Source organism: Merops nubicus, unplaced genomic scaffold (genome assembly GCF_000691845.1).
Source record: "Merops nubicus isolate BGI_N331 unplaced genomic scaffold, ASM69184v1 scaffold7685, whole genome shotgun sequence".
Classification (NCBI taxonomy): domain Eukaryota; kingdom Metazoa; phylum Chordata; class Aves; order Coraciiformes; family Meropidae; genus Merops; species Merops nubicus.
The window spans coordinates 7,753-26,522 of record NW_008610183.1 but is presented as its reverse complement, the minus strand read 5'-3'; the positions used below and the strand labels follow the sequence as shown (position 1 = coordinate 26,522).

Here is an 18,770-nt window from a genome sequence, read left to right as displayed (position 1 = left end):
TGAACTACACCCACAGCTAATGCAATGTGCTGTAGTCAATGGATCACGCTTGTCTAGTGCCTGTGATAGCATCCTGTAATTAAACAGCCAGTGAGTACACTCTGCATTCCACTGGTCTCTCAAACTTCACTGCAGCCACAGGAACTACGTTTTGCAACAGTTCTCACTCAGTTCTGTTGGTAGGAGCACAGCTTACCACACATCACTGCATCAGAACCTGCCCAGCACAAGCAAGCTTTGAAACAAGCCACCTCTGCAGAGCTCAGCAGCCTCAGGGGAGCACACTGGGATTCTGCACACGACTGAACAGACCCCAACCATGTCAGCACAGCAGTACCTGACCTTCAGGTACCCTCCCCCATACAATGTGCTTTATCAGGCTCATCAAAACAGAGCACTTGTATTTCACACCATACAAAGAACCCACAAAACAACCCAGAGACATCCCCATAGACACACATTAAAAATAAAATAGTAAATGCTCTGCATGGCTGATCCTGATCCCCTGTTTTGAATCTGCAGCACAACGTAGCACCCAACAGTTGCAAAACAGAGCCATCTTCTCCTGGAGGATAGTATTCTTCTCAGCAAGTATTTCTGCTGAGGGTTATGAGATCCAGAATATTCTGTGCATTCAGGTGATGAACAAAGCTCAGACAGAAACCTTGGCTTTCTACCAGGTTACACAGGCTTGCCAAAATTCTGTGCAACAAGTGAGTGAAATTTCTCCAGAATCTGAGATAACCCAAGCTCTTGAAAGGCTGCACACTTAACAAGCATTCACCAGAACACCACTTCTTCCCCAAAGCAGAACTCTGGTCAGAAAATGTTACATTCCTGAGGGTCACTGAGGAGGGTCAGAACCCCACAAAAAGACTTGCTTTCAATGTGAAACAAGTGCTTTTCAACACAGTCTTCCAGTCACAGTCTTAGGACTCCCTACCATGAAGGACCCTTGCCTTTGTAGTAAGGCAAACACAGTAACTGAGCAAAGCACATTTTGAAATCCTCAGCTAGCAGTATTTCAGCAGAATGAGACAGTCTCCTATGGCCCATACTTCCCTTTAAAAAAAGTTCATGAAGATTCTTGAGCATCTGGGTATTTTTGAATTTGATATTCCACTTTTAAAAGCTCAGGGAATGTTAACTTGCTTTAGAATCTTAGATTTGCTTTGGTTTTTCATGTTGACATTTCTTGGTGCTGCTCAAATAAGAGCACATATTTTACCACTAAAACATCAACTGCTGGCAATTTCTAATGTTCTTCCAGGAAACTGGAGAACATTATATGCTCCCTAATCTTCCCAAGGGAGACAGTAATGTATCCAGCCAGAATATTAAATATATGAAATAAGCATAAAAAAAATACTCCCCTCTGCAACAGCTTATAGAGAAGATGGAGGAGGGAGATGTGGGGAAAAAAAAGAAAAAAACAAAGAAGTGAAGTTTGCTAACCCAACACCAAAGGTGATACAATTCCAGATGGCTGGTGCCTGATGCTCTCTAATAATCCCACTGCAGCACAAGGCACGCCACAGTGGTAAACAGAGGTGCTCAGAACTGTGATTACCAAACACACCAATGCTATAGGCAAGGTGAGGAGTTCAGCACTTGAGATGACTGCAGACTACATAAGCAGAATTCAAAGGAGCATGTTTGTGCCAGAGGTAGAATATTTAACTAGTACTATTCAGAGTGCTGAAGGTGATTAATCAGCAGCAGAAGACAATGACAACAATGCCATGTTCAAGCTAGAAAATTGAAGACAACATTTTGTCCTCTCGGTGGCTAAAAGTTTTAAGGCAGAGTGCAACCAGTGCTTGTTGAGGTGTCACCTTTTTAGAGGTGTCTGCAAGACAGTAAGATGGTCCGTGCCATCGTGGCTACCTACACTGTTTTGGTCTTCTTGACTTTACCTGGGTAACTGCTGAATGAGACACGGCTGGTGCTAGTGTATGGATCAACTATATTGAAGTTCCAGTGCTTATATATTCTCAGTGTGGCAGCATATGTAAACCAGCTGGAATGGGCAAAATAGATATTTTCATATCCAGGTAGAACCTGGAAAATAGAAGCAGAAAGATTAATCATTTCAGACCCTGCTATGCTCTGCATGTTTTGTACTCAACAGAAACGAGGAGAACAAGTTGTTTTAAGTAGCTTGATTAATTGCATTGTTCAGGCAGGAGCAGATTCTTGTGCTTTTAACTGGGTACTTAATGAATTTCTGAAACCTCTGGAAATAATTCTTGCCCACCTTTTTTTCAAATAATTAGTTGTTATTTTTCAAAATTAAGCAGCTTAGAGTTTTTTGGGACACCTACATTACTTATCACATTTTGTTTTCCCTGTTTCCTCTTGAATACTTTTATTTACACATTTAGATCAACACTTTGCAAACATTATCCAACATTAACTTAGAATTTGTTGTTTCTGTGAAAATGCCTCTGGGCAACTGTAGAGTACAGAAGCAAATGCAAGTAAATTCAGTTTGGAAAGGTAGGTAGGAAGATGCATGATAGATAGATTGATCATCTTTTCAAAGTATTTCCCTGCTTCTAAGACTTGTTAGCTCAGAAACCTCTTGCTGTAGGCAAATGCTAGAATGAATGCTGCTTGATTCAAGGTGAATATTGTTGCTCTGGGATACACAAGAATCTCCATATGCTGACCAGATCCTTGATAATTTTAACTGAAAAAAATTAATTACCACCATGATGTATCAGACCCTTATCTTAGAAGTCTTTTCTGTCATTACTCACATTGGAAAGCCATCCCAGAGTACTACTGCTAGCACTCCAAAACCATCAGCCACCTGCACCCGTTTGTTCTTGTGCTAGCACTGCCCTTCAGCTTCAGTAACCCCCTTCCCTTCCTCCACGCTCATTTCCCCAGTGTACTGGCAGACATTCACAGCAGCCCCTTCCAGACTCCACTTGGCTAGCTCAGACAAGTTCCTCTCCTCCAGTCTCCTCTCCATAGTAGCTCCCCATCCCCTAGCAATTCCAGTAGCTTTCTGTTGTCAGTCTCTGTAGTTTCTGGTTTGTGTTTTTCCTTGCCCTTGAAGGCAAGTGAGCAAAGCTGGACAAAAAAATCCTGTGGAGGCAAATAACTGCATGAAAGCACCCTGATTGACACAGGTCTCTTCAGACACACTCAACAAACAGTGAAGACTCCAGAAACAGACTCCTGACACTGCAGATCAACACATTGCTGGGGGTTTAGTTCTTGGTGTTTACCTTAATGAGAGCAGAGCAGTGACCCATGTCCCACTGGTACTTCCCATGGCCTCCTGGCTCCACATTGCACTGTCCACTCCGTGAAGAATACTCAAATAATGCAGGAATGAGGTCCAACAGGTCTCCAACTGCATTCAGAAACTGGACATCAAACATGCTCAGTGGCTGAGGAAAGAAGAGAGACCACAAAAAGCACTTTCAGACAGGAGCATCAGGACAGTCTTAGCTGTTGGACTTTTGTTCTCAAAGGAAGCTCTCTATCACCTACAAAATATCTGCTCACAAGGCCCAGATGCTCAAACTCAGCATGGCATCTAGGTATCTCTTAAGGATCTGGCCTTTATAATGGCATTATCAGGGCTAGCATTTGAGGGGGAAAAAAAGGAGATGCAAAAGTTTCCCAAGTTACTGCTAGCATCTCTTTGCCTGTGACATACCAATGAGTCTGCTGTTGCTGGCACACTTGGGTAATAGTAAGAGTTAGGGTTGTTGGTTTTTTACCTAGATGCCTTTGAAGACCCTTACATTAACACTCAGGAAATTTCAGATTTTTATAAAGACTGCAATTTAAGACATCCTTAGGACTGAGGAGGAGGAAGCAACTGAGGAAAACAAGCTATGGTACAATACTAATCAAGTACAGAAGTAGCTGAAGAAAGGACGTCAGTCAAAGGACACTTCACTGTGTGCTTCTGAAAGCCCCTTATGGCTGGAGCTAGCCAGGGTTAATTACACAGCTCATTGTGCAACAAGCTCTTCAGAACCTTAACTTGCATCTTCCAAAGCAGGAACTTAACAGTGGTCTAACCCCAGCCTTCAAATACCATTTGCCAAATCTCTCCTGTTCTTGCTCACACCATGCCTTGCATTAAGGAAGGGTTCAAGGAAAAGTTGTCAGAACACACATCACTGTAGGGCTTTGAGCAGTCATTTCTGAATGGGACATTATCACAGAGCAAATAAAAGACTGCTTGCCATATAAATCACTGTTATTAAAGCACACAGCTGACCTCTCTACAAATCCCAGTAAAGGGAAGACAAGGACATGGAAAAAAGGTGCCAAAACCATTTACTTTTCATTCAGAAAGCTGAATTCTGTGTTACCCATCTGCTGTTTTGGCACAGAATAAGCAAGAGGAAAACCAAAAATAATGTAAACTCTAGTCCATATATCTCAGGGGAAGTAATTAAACCTTCCCACAATGCTTACCAAGAGAAGTGAGAGAAGTAAGCCACTCTCCCAACTAAAATCATGCACTGCAGGTGGCCCTACCAGCAGGTAGAGTTTGAAAAAGAAATCCAAAGAACATTTTCATAAATATTTTATTGCTTTAACTTAACGTGGGTTTTTTTTTTAAGGACCCAAACAGGGAGCAGCAAAGGCCACAACTGAAAAAGATGTATCTCTGGATAGTTTTAAGCAGCTCAGTGTTAAGAATCGTTTACAGACCTGTCCCAACAACTGGAATCCCTACAGAGAGACTTTGCACTGCTGCAGCACGAGTTTTCCCCACCCAACTGCACTTAGGGGTCTGCAAGCCTACTACACAATGAGGAGAAGCTGGTTTCCAGTGCCTGACCAGGCATTACTGCACAGTCCCACCAGGAGGGTAGCAAACAGGGCTGCAGGTGAATGCTCAGCCAGCAAAAATATCAGAGAAGTGAGAGGAATAAGGTTGTAAAGCACCCAGTAGGGTTGTGTTTTCATTCCTCTTTTGAGAGGCAAGCAAATTCTGTTCCAGTTTATTCCCAGGAATTTGTTGCTCTGCTTGGATAATCTGGGTTTGTGTACAAGACAGTATGATGCCCAGTGACATCACCCAAGCACAGTGCCTAGAGCTTCTCTGGAATCAGAAGACTCAGACTTCTGGAAGGCAGGGCAAGTCGGGAAATTTCCAGAGTGGCCTGAAACATCAGCAACAAGGCAGAGATCCCCTGTTTGGAAACAAATATCCTGATTTCCAGGATATATGAAGAAATCTTGTCTATCGGGGTCCACTAGGAAGAAGTGGACAGGCAAGTATGCCTCCTTCCAAGTGCATAATATAGGGTGTATTACAATCATTTGTAATCACCTTCTCCAGTCTCACACAGCAATGTCTGGAAAACTCCTTGCATAAGTGGTTTACATCCTGAAGAGGAGTGAATGAGCTCAACTGACAGGCAGAGAGGGGATATAGCCACAAGAGTAAAAGTCCTTTATGTGTGGCTCCCCTAGGCTACTCTCCTGAATAGAAACAACAACAACAACAAAAAAAATCAAATTGAGCTACATCAGCTGTAAGGAGAAAAGCTTAGAAATGATAGTAGATAGGAGAGAATCAACTTTAAAGGCTTGTCTACATGGGATGTTCAAATAGAGAAGTTATTCTGTACAAATTGTTTTCCAGTGACTTCCCCAGGCATGAGCATTCTCAATACAGCATGAGGAAGCCCAAACAGAGCTGTCCTGGAGTCACTGCAGTGTTTAACTCTGACACCTCCTTACTGAAGGGCAACTTCCCTGTGTCGACAAGCCCCAGATTAATCACAGCGTTGGTAGAGCATTAGGCAGATGAAAAGGCTTAATGTTCTCTGAGTGCCCCTCCTTCAGAAATTGTCTTGACAGAAGGGTTGGGTCTGTTTACTGGATATAAAATGTTGCTAAACCAGATGGAATAATGTCACACTTTAACAAGAAAATATATTCAGACTTTGACATAGTCTTTAACATTACCTGTAAATAACAAATTCAAGATACAGATGTTTACAATATACGTTGCCTTCACGCAGGTCTTCATGGAAGCAGGTACCTAAAATAGCCCTGCAGGCAACCAGACTCCACACAATTTACAAAAAAGTTTAGACCAGGACCCCACAAAACATTTGCTTCATACATACAGGAATAAAATATGCACTAGTATTAATAACAACAGTTCAAAGTCAATAAAGCATTTTGTTTCTGTAGTAAGACACAGTTATTTGAGGCAGACAATGGCTCTACAATATTGAAGTGAAGTGGACCAGAAGTTTAGGGGAGAAGAGAAATGGAACATTTCCAAGTGACCTGTGTGCACATAATGCAACTCTCATTTGGCACCAGGGGGATGTGGCAGTGTCAAACCACCATGCAGTGGACAGCACAATGGAAAGCCAGATCTTTTCACTTGTCTTCCTCAAGTGCACATCAACTAATATATCATATGTAAGGCTCCAACTATCTGCAGGTTTGGAAAGGTTTGTGGGACTCTGATAAGAAACCCTGACAAGGAAAACACATCCCATCACAAGCAGATCAGCTACTGAAACAGCTCCTTCCCACCCTCCTAACAAGGGAACCACCTTATTCAACTCTGCACAGTGCTCAAGGTTGAGCTGCACAGACTGTAAATACAGTTCCTTCTCCCCATCTCTTTTAGATGTTTTTTTTTTACCTATTCTTTTTCAATCAACGAGCTTCTCAGTGTACAGGAGAGCATTTGGCCTGTGTATGAGCACTCACTGGGAGCAGAGGGGAACATAAGAACTTTGAAATCCCTTTCCTCCTCCCCTTCTCTTCCACATTTCTGATCTTTTGGGAGTTAAGGAAAAAGGCTTCCCAGCCTTTCTTCTGCAGCATTTACTATTTTAAGCTAAGGGCAGTGAGGGGAAGTTGCCCTCAGTACATACAGAACAATCAGTTGAATTTAGAAGTACACGTACTTTTTCCCAAGTAGTAGTTAGAACATCAGGCAACAAAATGCAGCCTGCAACATTGGGTTTTGGCTCAACTTTCACTGGGTTTTTGGGGGTGTTAAAAAAAGCACACACAAACCAACAACAAACTATCACAACCCACACAGAAGATATTCTCAGTATTTCTAATGTTCATTACCACCAGGAATCCAAAATACTGCACCACTAGAGATCAAAACAAACTTGTTCCTGACAATAATAATCCTACACCAATACAGATATAGAAAGGATTCTTTTTTTTAATGAAACAAAAATAGTACCTACCAAAGGGAAGGAGGAAGAAGAGACTCTCAGATCACTAAAGAAAGAATGCAATAGGAATGAGATTTGCTTTTCAAAACATGCAGGATTTGTTGTGGGGGATTTCAATAACAAGTTTAATTACTTTTTTTAAGATGGGAAATGAAATAGTAAATGGTTATTGCAGTTGTTACCCAAAGCAAGATAAAAACAATACTGGATGAACTGAACCAAATTATAAAACTTAAAAATAAGAAAAAAAAAAATCTATTAGGTGAATTTGTTTGCCAAGCATTCTACTTACTAACAATTTAAGGAAAAAACCTTTAATACTCTTACAGCAGGTACTGCTAAAGCAAAGTTGAGAACAGCCTCTTTGGAGGGCAGATATTCTTTAATCACATGGAATAAGGAAGATACTATTGGTCTTCCCAGGTTTTTTTTGTTTGTTTTGTTTGTTAAAGTGCCAGCAGTTTACAGAAGCTATTGTCCATGTAAGCTCAGAGCAGCAATCTTCAAGCTCCTTCTTTCCTGAAAGGGAGCCTAGCAGCAGTCAGTAGGTACACAGCTAGCACTCCTGTAGCCCAGCCTCACAGGAGTGTTTGGAAAGTAGCATGGTATCCAACAAAGTGAACTGCCTGCACTTTTGCAGGGCTATTTGTTTTTTCTTGGCATCAAAATGATAACAAACACCCAGGTGCAAGAGCAGCTGTCCAAACTGTACTCAAAAGGTAGAGGACTGATATTAGCTTACTGGCTCTGGCAAACAGAGGAAAAGGAGCACGGTCTCAAATGAGAAATAATCACACAGGGAACATTATTTGCTTTGAATAAAAAGATATGGATCTCACTGGTCATAATGCCCAAAGCTAAAATTGTGAATGGCAAAAGGAGTCAAAATAAATTCCACCAAATGATCCAGGCACATTTGGGAAAAGAAATAAATATATCCACTGCATAGAATTCAAGAATAGAGAGCACAAATATTTCAGACTGAACCGTATGCCTGAACTTTCAATAAATGCACCATTTTCATACAGGCATGCTGATGAGATCCCTGAGAAGAGGATAAAAATGTCTCAGTCACTTCAGAGGTCAGTGCTTTTTAGTACACAGATAAATAAGTATCACGAAATACGCTCTGCAGGTAGGACATGCCCATTATAAAGAAATAGCTCAGACACAAACTTGCACTTTCCCACCCTCCCATCTGAATCTAAAGGATTCTGAAGCTGCAAAGAAAATTTATGAGCTTTGCAGGGCTCTTCAGATATAGCTGTTATGGACTAATAGTTCTTTTCTAGAAAGTTTCTTAGTATCTTCCCTATAACTGACATTCATCAGGATGGATTTTTCCATTAGTGTGAACACTGTTTCTTTCTTTTGAGCTGGTTCCCCATTCATGAAAGGCCCAGAGGAAGTTTTACCCAAGAAAGAGAGGTGCATTTTACTAAAATCCAATTGTTTGCAGTTTAGGACTCCTAACTTCTCTAAATTCTTGATATGGTTAAACCAAGACAAGGGTCAACTCTAATTACTTAAGTCCTTCCTCTCACATTGAAAAACCTATTACACATTAGACTTCAGGACAGCATTGTAACTACCATAGCTCTGCTGGAGCTAAAGGAGCTCTGCTATTACACACAAGCTGATGATCCTGAACACAAAAAAAAAAAAAACAAACCAAAACCTCCTCCCTTTGGCCTGCCACAGCACTGACCATATCATTTCTAATGGGAGACCTGGAAAAGGAGAGGACATTTCGCAATGTAAAACATACTCCAAAATAGAGAGGCTTTTAAGATTTGAAACCTGATGCTTGGAAAAAAGAATGAAAGCTTTAATACACTCCCGGTATACTGATTCACACTGTTGCAGCTACTCCTTATACCTAGAGGGTCATTTGCTCAGTAACAATCATAAAGTGACGACAACAAGCACTTTAGAAGTGTCCTTCCAACATTCACAAGTGGATACAAAAGCCACCCCCAACCTAATCAGCACGTGAGCACCAGGGTTGAAGTCCAGTGCAAAGGATCTGTGATGACAAGCCCAGTCACATTATCTACACTGAACAGCCACCGAGCTCTCTGTAGAATGCCATGCAGAATGAGTACTTGCCACTAATTATCCTCCTTTTATTTATTATTCCCTTCTCCCAACCTTGTCCTCTGACATCCCATCCCCAGTCACTGAAAAAGAGATGGAGTAGTCTTACTGTTTGTTTCTGTAGTTTAGCCCATTGGAGGGCTCCCATGTACAGACCATCCAACTGTGCAATAATATAGCCAGCATGCCTCCAAAAGGGGTCATCCTTATTATTTCTGATTTGTTGTCTTGTCCATTGATCTTGTTTCCTGCAGAGGAACAAACAGGTTGGGGTTGTCTTGGTTTTGTTTTAGAGCATAATTGATAATGCAGGGAAGGGACAAACGTATTATGACCCAGAGGATCCAACCTTCCTAGTGTTTTGAGGCAAATCATGCTTTGGAAATTGTGCAGACATAAGCATTATATCCTCTGGGTGTAAGTGTCAAGATCCATGCAACACCCTACAGCTGTGTGCCTCTACCAGACCTGGGTATCAGAGACACAGTTGGACTCCAGCTCTGGGGGAGCTCTGCTACGTCAGCTCCAGCAGCCCTTACAGTCAGTGAAGGGAAACAAGCATCTGACCAGGCAGATAAACCATTCCATTTAATTGCCTGTTTAAGGGGAAAAATAGACTGACCTTTATTTCTCTCCCTTAGATACAAGTGCAATGAAGGCTTTCTGTTGGTGGTGCTCAAACAACTGCCAAGAACCACTGCTATGCTCCTCTGACGAAAAGGTAAGAGGCTAAACACAACTATCCCATGTGCCAAATCCAGTCAAGAGGTTACTTGCCAAAAAACACATGGTTAGAGCAAGTTGAACAGACCCTAGGGCAAGAGCAGCCAACATTATAAATATCTCCCAGGGTTCCCTCTTCTGCTGTGCACAAAGGGCCACAGAAGAACCACAGGCATCCAGGTAAGTCAGGACCAGACTGCAGCCTCCTCCACCATCCTGTATCTATCCATCCAGCACTATGTACAGCAGCAAAAGACACAAGGAACCTGACCAGGAAGCAAAATCTTCCAGCAGTATATGGGTGATAAAACCAGCTTAGTCAGAAAAAAAAGGGACATGGCCAGAGCATTCAGGGCTAAAGACATCCAGGACAACACAGCAGCCCCTATTGCAAAACTGCTATGAAGTAAAGCAGCAGTGCAGGAGTCCAGGATACAGGCAACACAAAAAATGATACAAGGCCGCTTGGTATTGTCCCCCTCCACCCAACAATACATGGTGGGGGACACAGCTGCTGTGATGGGTCAGTCTGGAAGAACCCACACACATTGATATGGGAGCTACCCCATTTTTCTCACAAATGAAACCTCAGCAATGCTGAAAAAAAATATATCAAGGATAAGGTAAAACAAATCAACTCTATATATTTGTACCAACAACAGAATTAGTCACATATATAATCCCTTGTTGAAAGCTTAAGGCAAAGGAAAGATGGAAAGACAATTCCCAGAAATGATCAAAGTTTCACAGAAGTATTTGTAATGGAAGAAAACATAAGTCTAAGATATAAGTAACTGGCAATTGCAGTTGAGTTTGCCAGTACCTGACCTGATTTTTCTCCAACTTGTAGTTTCCCACTAGGGTAGCTGCATTATTTGAGCAGAACTACTTTTGATTTATACAGCTGAGGAGAAAAGGGAATCAGGACTTTTGTGATTAGAACAGAATTTACATCAGTGGTAGAACAAATAAAATGTTACCCTAACAGAGGAAGGAAAGGACAGACAATGCTAAAAAGATTAATGTGCCAGGAAACCACACTGTTCAGTGTAAGATCCTAAATATCAGCTTTATAGAAAATAATTTTGAAGGAAAAGAACTTCTGAATTCATTGGCATTATCCAGATCCCTTTGTAACAGTGGTTTATACATTTCTTTGAAAGGATCAGAATCAGGGAACTGCATATGCCCTTCATGTATATTTAGATTTTTCATACCAAGAACATTCAGAGGCAAGGTAAGCATACGTTTTCCTTAGCCATAAGGAATAGAATTTAGAAAATCAAGAATTCTGTCATAGTCCAACCCCAAGTGTTGAGTATTTTGGTTTCTAATAGCTGAATACATACTCCATGAAGTTCTGCACCCCACTCCGAACGGTGGGGTTCTTGATCAGCTGGGGGTACATGTTTGCAGCATGGTCATACATGTGCCTGGAAGAACAAGAGTAGCAGAAGTTATTCCTTTGCATCATCCCTTCCTTTTGATTAACCACACACTGATCAACAAGCACTGACAGACAAACAACACAGTCTACAAAGTAAGATTTTCCTAATCACAGAAATTACTTCAATGCAAACATTCAATTTCAAACAGCAAATAGACACAAATGGATTGCTGAAATTTAACTTAAATGACCTTGCTAATACCTGCTCAAACTGCTCTACAACAGAAGGGTAAGAATGAAACTGAACTAGTTCCTAGCAAAAACAAGGAATATTTATAGGCCAGAAGCATCTTGAAAGCATTAGCATATTAAATTAAAGCACAACAGAAATAGTTTACTGGACACCTATTCTATTTGGAACCAGGAAAAAAACCAAAACAACAAAGAACCAAACCAACACAGAGGTGAGGAAAATCGAATTTTTCTGGTTCAGTTGTGAGAGAGCATTTCAGCTGATATCTAGCAGGTTTTACTTACCATTAGCCATGTTCCTCCTTTTCTGATTAAGCTACAAATATTTATTTTAAATAATGGAAGAATTGATCTTATGTGCTCCCACATAAACTACCACACAGCCCGAAACAAATTCAGCTTTATGGAGAAAAAGCTGGGTTTATTTTGTTGTTGTTGAATTCATTTAGCTGTTTCATCCCCATTAACTAATGGGAACAAAAGTTTTAAGGGTTTCTTTTGGTTGATTCAGGCTTTTTTGTTCATTTTCAAGTCCTTTACATTTCCTGATTAAATCAACTGTTAAAAATTGCTCAGGAATCCAGAAGTTAAAATCACCCTTCTATTTTCAGTAAAGCGTAATAGTTTGATTCAATCCAAAGCAGAACTTCAACATTTCTTAGAGTCAAACACTTTTTTCAGCCACAGAATAAGGAGAAAAAAAAAAAGAGTGGAGAGGAACATCTCATTCTAGGTGGAAATCAGCAGAAAATTATTTCACTGAGGTCTGCAGCTGATAAGAACTACATCAGTCATCAGTAAAATTATCTCCTACCAAGTACTGAGAGAAAGAAAACAGTACTAAGACAGGAGTCCCAAGGAGAGCACATGCCAGTGAGACAATTCCCTGCATCAGAACTCACCAAGGCAACTTCCTCTGGGAGGGCTGCAAACCTCTGACCTTGGGGAAAACACAGCCAGGCACCACTGAATTGTTTGCTGATGATTAGATGATCATCCAGTGACCTTCCCTCTCTGTCCCTTGCCCCAGCTGTCTAAGTATTGGATTGCATGACCCTGCTGCTTCTTACCTCAGTTCTGGTACCATCTGACTACCCCATCTCACATCTGCTCACATTCAAAGGCTAACCCAGCCAAAAACATCAGCTCGCTTTCTGCCAGCTTGTTGTTTAACTTGGGGTGTTATGTAGACAGAAGCAACAGAGCTGGTAGCAAAGACAGGTCTCTGCTGTGTTAGCAAATGAACTGATGCATGAAAGGGCTTCACCAGTGCCAGGACAGAGACAAGCCGGGGGGACTGGAGCTGTGGAAGGAGGTGTTGATGTTATCCCCAGGACTGGGCCAGTACCTGCTGTGCCCTGAGCCACCCACACACCCAGCCCAGACACTGTTCTACTCTTCTATGGCAAAGCTGCACAGGTTTGGGTGCTCAGTGGTGCCCAGAGCCAGCACACCCAGGCACTTCTGAGGTTTTGATACACAAAGTTATCAACTAGGAAGTTTCCAAGAGCTTCCCATTGACACTGGCTGGTTTGTGATCTGCATACAATCACACAACACTTACTCAAACTTCTCATGCTCTGTAAGGAAGGGGTTTCAGCTGGGCTGAAATCACTTCCCTTCAGCTGTGGGGGTGTGATTTTTAGTATTATAATGACATGAATTTTGAGTAGTCAGCTAAACAATGGCTAGCACTATCCTTAACTGAACTAGACAAAGCAACATGGTCTCTAAGGACACAGTTTATTTTCTAGGATGTCTCTTCTTCAAGGACAGACAACTCTTGATTTGGAGTTTAATTATTTCTGACAAGCTCAAGGATGGTCATCTTGACCTAGTCATCACGTACCTTTTTATCTCCTCCTTTATACACACTATCAATGACTTAAAGATCTTAAGGATCTGTAAAATAAAGCCTGTCTCCTGCAAAAGAGGGAGGCATTCAGCAGCTTCAGGCTATTATACCTTTCAGGAACTACAGCTAGTGCTATCAATTTTAGTTCTAGAGCTTCCTGCATGCCGTGTAACACAAGACTACATGCCATGATCACAGCCAACTTTGTTGTCCTCTTCAAGAAGTAGAGGAGACAGATTAATATTCTCCACCTCTGCAGTCACAGAGAATTTGGCAAATAAAAATCCCAAGTCATTTTAGGAAGAAAACTACAGCATAACATACTCTGTACAAGTCAGAGCTCTCAAGGTAACAGGAGGAAACAACACAAGACAGTCCATCTGGCAGATGGCCTTTCAGGGATGAGAACCAAATGAGGAAGATAAAAACAGCCAGGATACTACTCTAACCATTGCCTAGGCCAGGAGAGATGATCAGGCTTCCAGGTTCAGCCATCAGCTCTACTCTCCATCTTGCACTCAGAAGTTAGGCAACACCAGGCAGATTTTATACTAGCAGTATCTCCAAGCTGTGGTGACTGATGTAGAGTAAGGGACAGTTCAGAACCAGGGGACTGGAAACACCATATACAAGAAAGGAGGCCATTAAAGAAGCTAACAGAGAACTACAATTCCTGGTCATTTTAAAAAGAAAAACTCATTCCAAGGTTACTGAGAATTTTTCCCCTAGTTGCCTTGTTGGGTAGTCTTTTTTTTGCTTTAACAAAGCTTCTATGTGCATGGCTTGCATGTTTTGTAAGGGTATTATCCTCTGAAGTAAATTGGATCATTATAGTAAGGTAAGGCTTTGCAACTGCATCCAAGGCCAAACACAAGGCAATTACAAAGCTGGGACAAGAATCCAAAGTCTAAAAACAACAAAGCAGAGCCCTGCTTCTTCAAATTAGAGAGGAAGATGACAGGTCTCAGGTCAGCTGAGGTTATATCAGAAAACAGTACAATTAACATTGCTTCAAATTTAAATACTGCTCTTAGGTAGCTGGCATGTTCCAGCTGGAAATGATTAAAAGTATGTGCTTAACATCAGGGATTTGGATTTGCTCTGTCATTCCCCAAGTCAAGTGAGGCCTCATTAACAGCTCTGTTGGTAATGGGGGAAGAGAATTCATGCCTTAGAGAACCAGACCAAATATCTTTGGCTGGATAAGACTGGACCTTACAGAGAGGTGATAAAAACAAATTAGGTTTATTTCATCACTAACTATGCACCTTCAAAATAGACAGCTAATATCTGAATCAGATGCCAACACTGGCAAGATGATCTCATGCTCTAGAAAAGGCCTGGGTTTCTGCCCTCAATGGTAAATAGATCTGACTTTCACCACAGACCTTTACAGCTAGACCTCAGATGAATTGTTCCCAAGCAATCTGAGCTAAAACAGTCCCAGGCCCTTGTTTTGGAGGGTATTTTTTGTTGTTTGGTGGTTTTGTGTGGGGTTTTTTTGTTTGTTTGTTTGTTTTTTATATCTGGCCGTCTTACATTCTGCTTAAGTTCCTACCAAGGACAGACTGTACAATTTTAGAAGAAATATTCTGTCACTTTTGCTTACACCATGATGCTTAGCTGTGTCTAGAAACCCTCCTTCATGCCATAAGCGTAATGCAAGAACCAAGCTAGCTGAGAATTCCTGGAGGTCTCCAAATTGCAGGCACAGTCAAGCTGGAGCTCCTGCTCACCAGAGAGCTTCTACAGCAACCTGTGCTTCAACTTGGGATCAGGCTCGCAGCGCATCCTTCCCAATAATGCATCACATCAAAGCTTCCCCTGGCAGGACTTGAGGGTTTCTGCAGAGAGCCTCCTTGGGCCCTTTCTCCTTCATGGAATCATTGCAACAAACAGATGCAAAACAGCTGGAGACCTTGGAGTTGTCCAGGCTGCAGGCAGCAGGACGCCAGAGGGCACCGCCATCGCCAGGCATGTCCATGCTGAGAGGCTGTGGTGCCTGTGGGGCAAGTGGCAGAGCCACGTCCTCCCCAGTGCCTGAATGGCTGTTGGCGCAAATAAAGCCTTCAGCACAGCCAGCCAGACTGTCACACTCTTCCCTCTTGTCACCAAGTGCCAAAAATGGAACGTTCAGCCATGTGCAGCTACTGTGAGCACTGACACCTGCAAAAGCAGCATCAGTGTTTGGAGACACCTGCTCAGAAGTCACATCAGTCCTACAGAGCTTCCCTGAGGACAGGCTGAATGGGCCAGGCAATCCCATGGGAACAGAGCCAAAAACTGGAAAAGACTGTGTCCTGGTTTACTTCAGAAGACTTGTGTAGCTGTCCCAAGGAATGAACATCTGCCTGCATGTTCATGAGGATTCTGTGAATCTCTAGGCAAGATAAAGAAGGAGAAATAATGGAGGTCTGAATGCAATCTTAACATCTGCAAGCTTAGCAAGTTCTCACCACTCCTGTGGTTCAGGAAACTGCAAGCACACTGTATAAGAGGACTCATTAATTGCAGTTTGCTGAATATAAAAAAATACCAAGGTCATACAGCTAAATCCTGCAGTAACAGGTTCTCAGTCTTCTCAAGGGTCAGGGGAGTGCATCACTAACTCACCTCTGCTCCTTAGCCGGAGCACTGTCAATAGGTATTCTTAGCTTCAACAGAGAAGCCCTCTTTATCCAGACCAGTTTTATGAGACCTGACAGAAAAAGCTCATATTCATAACCCCCAGTGAGAAACAGGCTTCCACTGCAGCTACAGATGTACAGTGGGGCTAAGGTACAGCCAAAACTCCAATCCAGACAGAATTTGAGAGTGATTTTAATTACAGTGAGCATTTTCAAGTTTTGCAGTGTTGGAGGATTGCTCAGTGGATTTCCTCAATAGCTTCCTGAGAAAAGAAAGGCTTTGCCTACTTCTGGTTTTGCATCTGAACCCACTCTTACACTTGAACTCCTTTAAAACAGTTGAGTTTCCCACTCTGCTTAACAGCCAGTCTCAAACCCTACTTTTCCACATGGATACAAACCCTGAACTTCACTTCCCCAGACTTTAAGATCTCTGTTCACTACTTTTTGTGCTGTACCCACTTCTCTACGAAGGGCCACTCAGTACTCGCTCTGTTGTGGAGGCAGGAGGGGAACACTGGGTAGATTGTTACCACTAGAATATTACTTACCATCTAATTGGGCTTACCATGGATTGGGCTCTACATAGTATGACAAAGGTTAAACTTAACCACTTAGAGGTGGGCACATCTAAGTGGAACTTTAGTGAAAAAAATTGTTGAACAATCCCAATTTGAACATTATTCTAAATGTAGCACTAGCATCCCCCAGAAGTACACAGTGCTTACATCAACTGACTGAACAGTGCACAACAACCACCTCTCAACGCCAAATAACCCAACCACATACATCTAGATCTCTCCTGTACTTCATTTCCTTTCCTGCCTGGAGTACATGTACACCCAGAACTCCAGCATTCTCAGAAGTGTTTTACTATTGATAAATATTACTCCACTGAATTTCTCTTATGCTCTCCAGAGCCCTAGCTGCCTCTCCAGCAAAGTCCACTAGAATCACACTAACATATCATAGGATTAGAGAACTAGGCACAAATCTTAACTGTTATTAAAATGTCTTACTAATTAAATTAATATCATATTGATGTTTAATTAGTTATTAAGTTAATATCTTATCCAGCAGCCATACCTTACAACTGTTCAACAGACAACCCTCTCCTGTTGGCCTGTTCAGTGCAGCCTTTGGGTCTTTATTTTAGTGTTCTGGAGCAAAGCTGGTTAAGCCAAATTCATGCCACTGTACCAATCACAAGCATCTCCCAAGTATTCCCCAGCCATGCACCAGAACTTGGGATTTTTCTTTTTCTTTTCCTATGACTAAGTTGGTAGAGGAAAAGATGGAGCTTGTTCAATAACAAGCCACGTGTCATGTTCTTTGTTTATCACCAGCTATATCCTAGCAGTTAGTAGGTCAGAGTGCCACTCTGTCTTCCAACTTAGCCACAAAAAGAATAGGACTTTTTTAGTTGGTTGTGTGGGGCTTTTTTTGTTGTGTAGGGTTTTTTTTCCTAAAATGAAACAAAAAACTGCTCTGGATTCATAACAAGTACAAAATTCTGTCAGTTTTCATAGATCTGCATAGTGATAGACATTCAGTCCCTCATCTTCTCTTCAAAGGGCTTTCAGGAGTCCACTGACCCTTCCAGACACACACCAATCTGCCTTCAGGCTTATCAGTGAATCAGCTTTTGTTTGGATTTGTCCAAGTGAGACTCAGCCAACCACCCAGGCTGTGAAACTTCAGGATCTGCTCCACAGCATCTGGTGAAAAAGCTCCTTCAGGAAGTCCCAACAGCCCTTGCAAGCAACACCTTTTCCCTCCTGATCCACCTGCAATTGTCTCACCTGTTGTTGGTCAGTCACCTAACTACAGGCTGGGGAGAGCTGTTCTTTCTGCTGCCCCTTCTGTAATTATTGACAACATGGGGCTTACACACTTCCTTACACTTACACTATCCTGTGATTACTGAACCAGTAATCAAGGCACAGGACTCCTTTATCTCTCGGGTGTTAGGAGAGCCTGCAGGATGAGGAGAAGGCACATCTTAATCCCATAATAAAGATGCTATACTTCTTATCTGCTCCTAATTAAAAGAACAGCACACAACTACTAAATGTGGGATTAGTTGAAGTGGATGGGAATTAAGGGAAAGGAAAAAACACCTAAACAAATTCCCAAGTATACAGAAACCCACTGGGAGAATCATAAGTCGGAGCAGTTTCCTGAGGTACTTACGGAGCTGTGAGGTAGCCTTCCAAGAAGCCAGCTGCATACATGATGTCTTCATTGCTTAAGGTCTGGCTGCCGTAGCCTGCTCTGATCTCCAGAACTCCCCAGCCTGTTGTCTGCACAGTGTTGTTGTAGAACCCATAGGCATCCCCACTCCTGTCCAGCACATTCCTGACCTGCAGGGTTTTTTCAGCTCTGTTCCAGTACACCGTTGCATAGCGGATTTCTGTGGTGGAGAAGAAAGGGGACAAGGCAAACAGACATGAGCAGCCATCTCCTGTCTAATACTGAAACGTCAGGACAACATTTTGGCAATTTGAAAAAGTTAGCTTAATATCTTTCCATCAGGTTTAGTTCTACTGTGAACAGCAACAGTAATGTTAGTGTACTGAAAAGTGGCTCAAGTACTACCTGGAGTGTTCCTAAGACAAAAGCTT

The 18,770-nt window shown here is 42.1% G+C and overlaps 1 protein-coding gene across 1 annotated transcript in view; it reads right to left on the bottom strand.

The window, feature by feature from the left end:
- The window catches only part of PLBD1 (phospholipase B domain containing 1), a gene marked incomplete at its 5' end in the record, with an annotated part of 29,946 nt that extends 11,387 nt beyond the window's left edge, over nucleotides 1-18,559 (bottom strand). Inside the window, 5 exons of the mRNA XM_008940817.1 lie at nucleotides 1,917-2,061; nucleotides 3,240-3,404; nucleotides 9,412-9,550; nucleotides 11,375-11,458; nucleotides 18,340-18,559. Coding sequence (XP_008939065.1) covers nucleotides 1,917-2,061; nucleotides 3,240-3,404; nucleotides 9,412-9,550; nucleotides 11,375-11,458; nucleotides 18,340-18,559 — 753 coding nt within the window. The remainder of the gene's footprint in view (nucleotides 1-1,916; nucleotides 2,062-3,239; nucleotides 3,405-9,411; nucleotides 9,551-11,374; nucleotides 11,459-18,339) is intronic.
- Nucleotides 18,560-18,770: the final 211 nt, after the last annotated feature.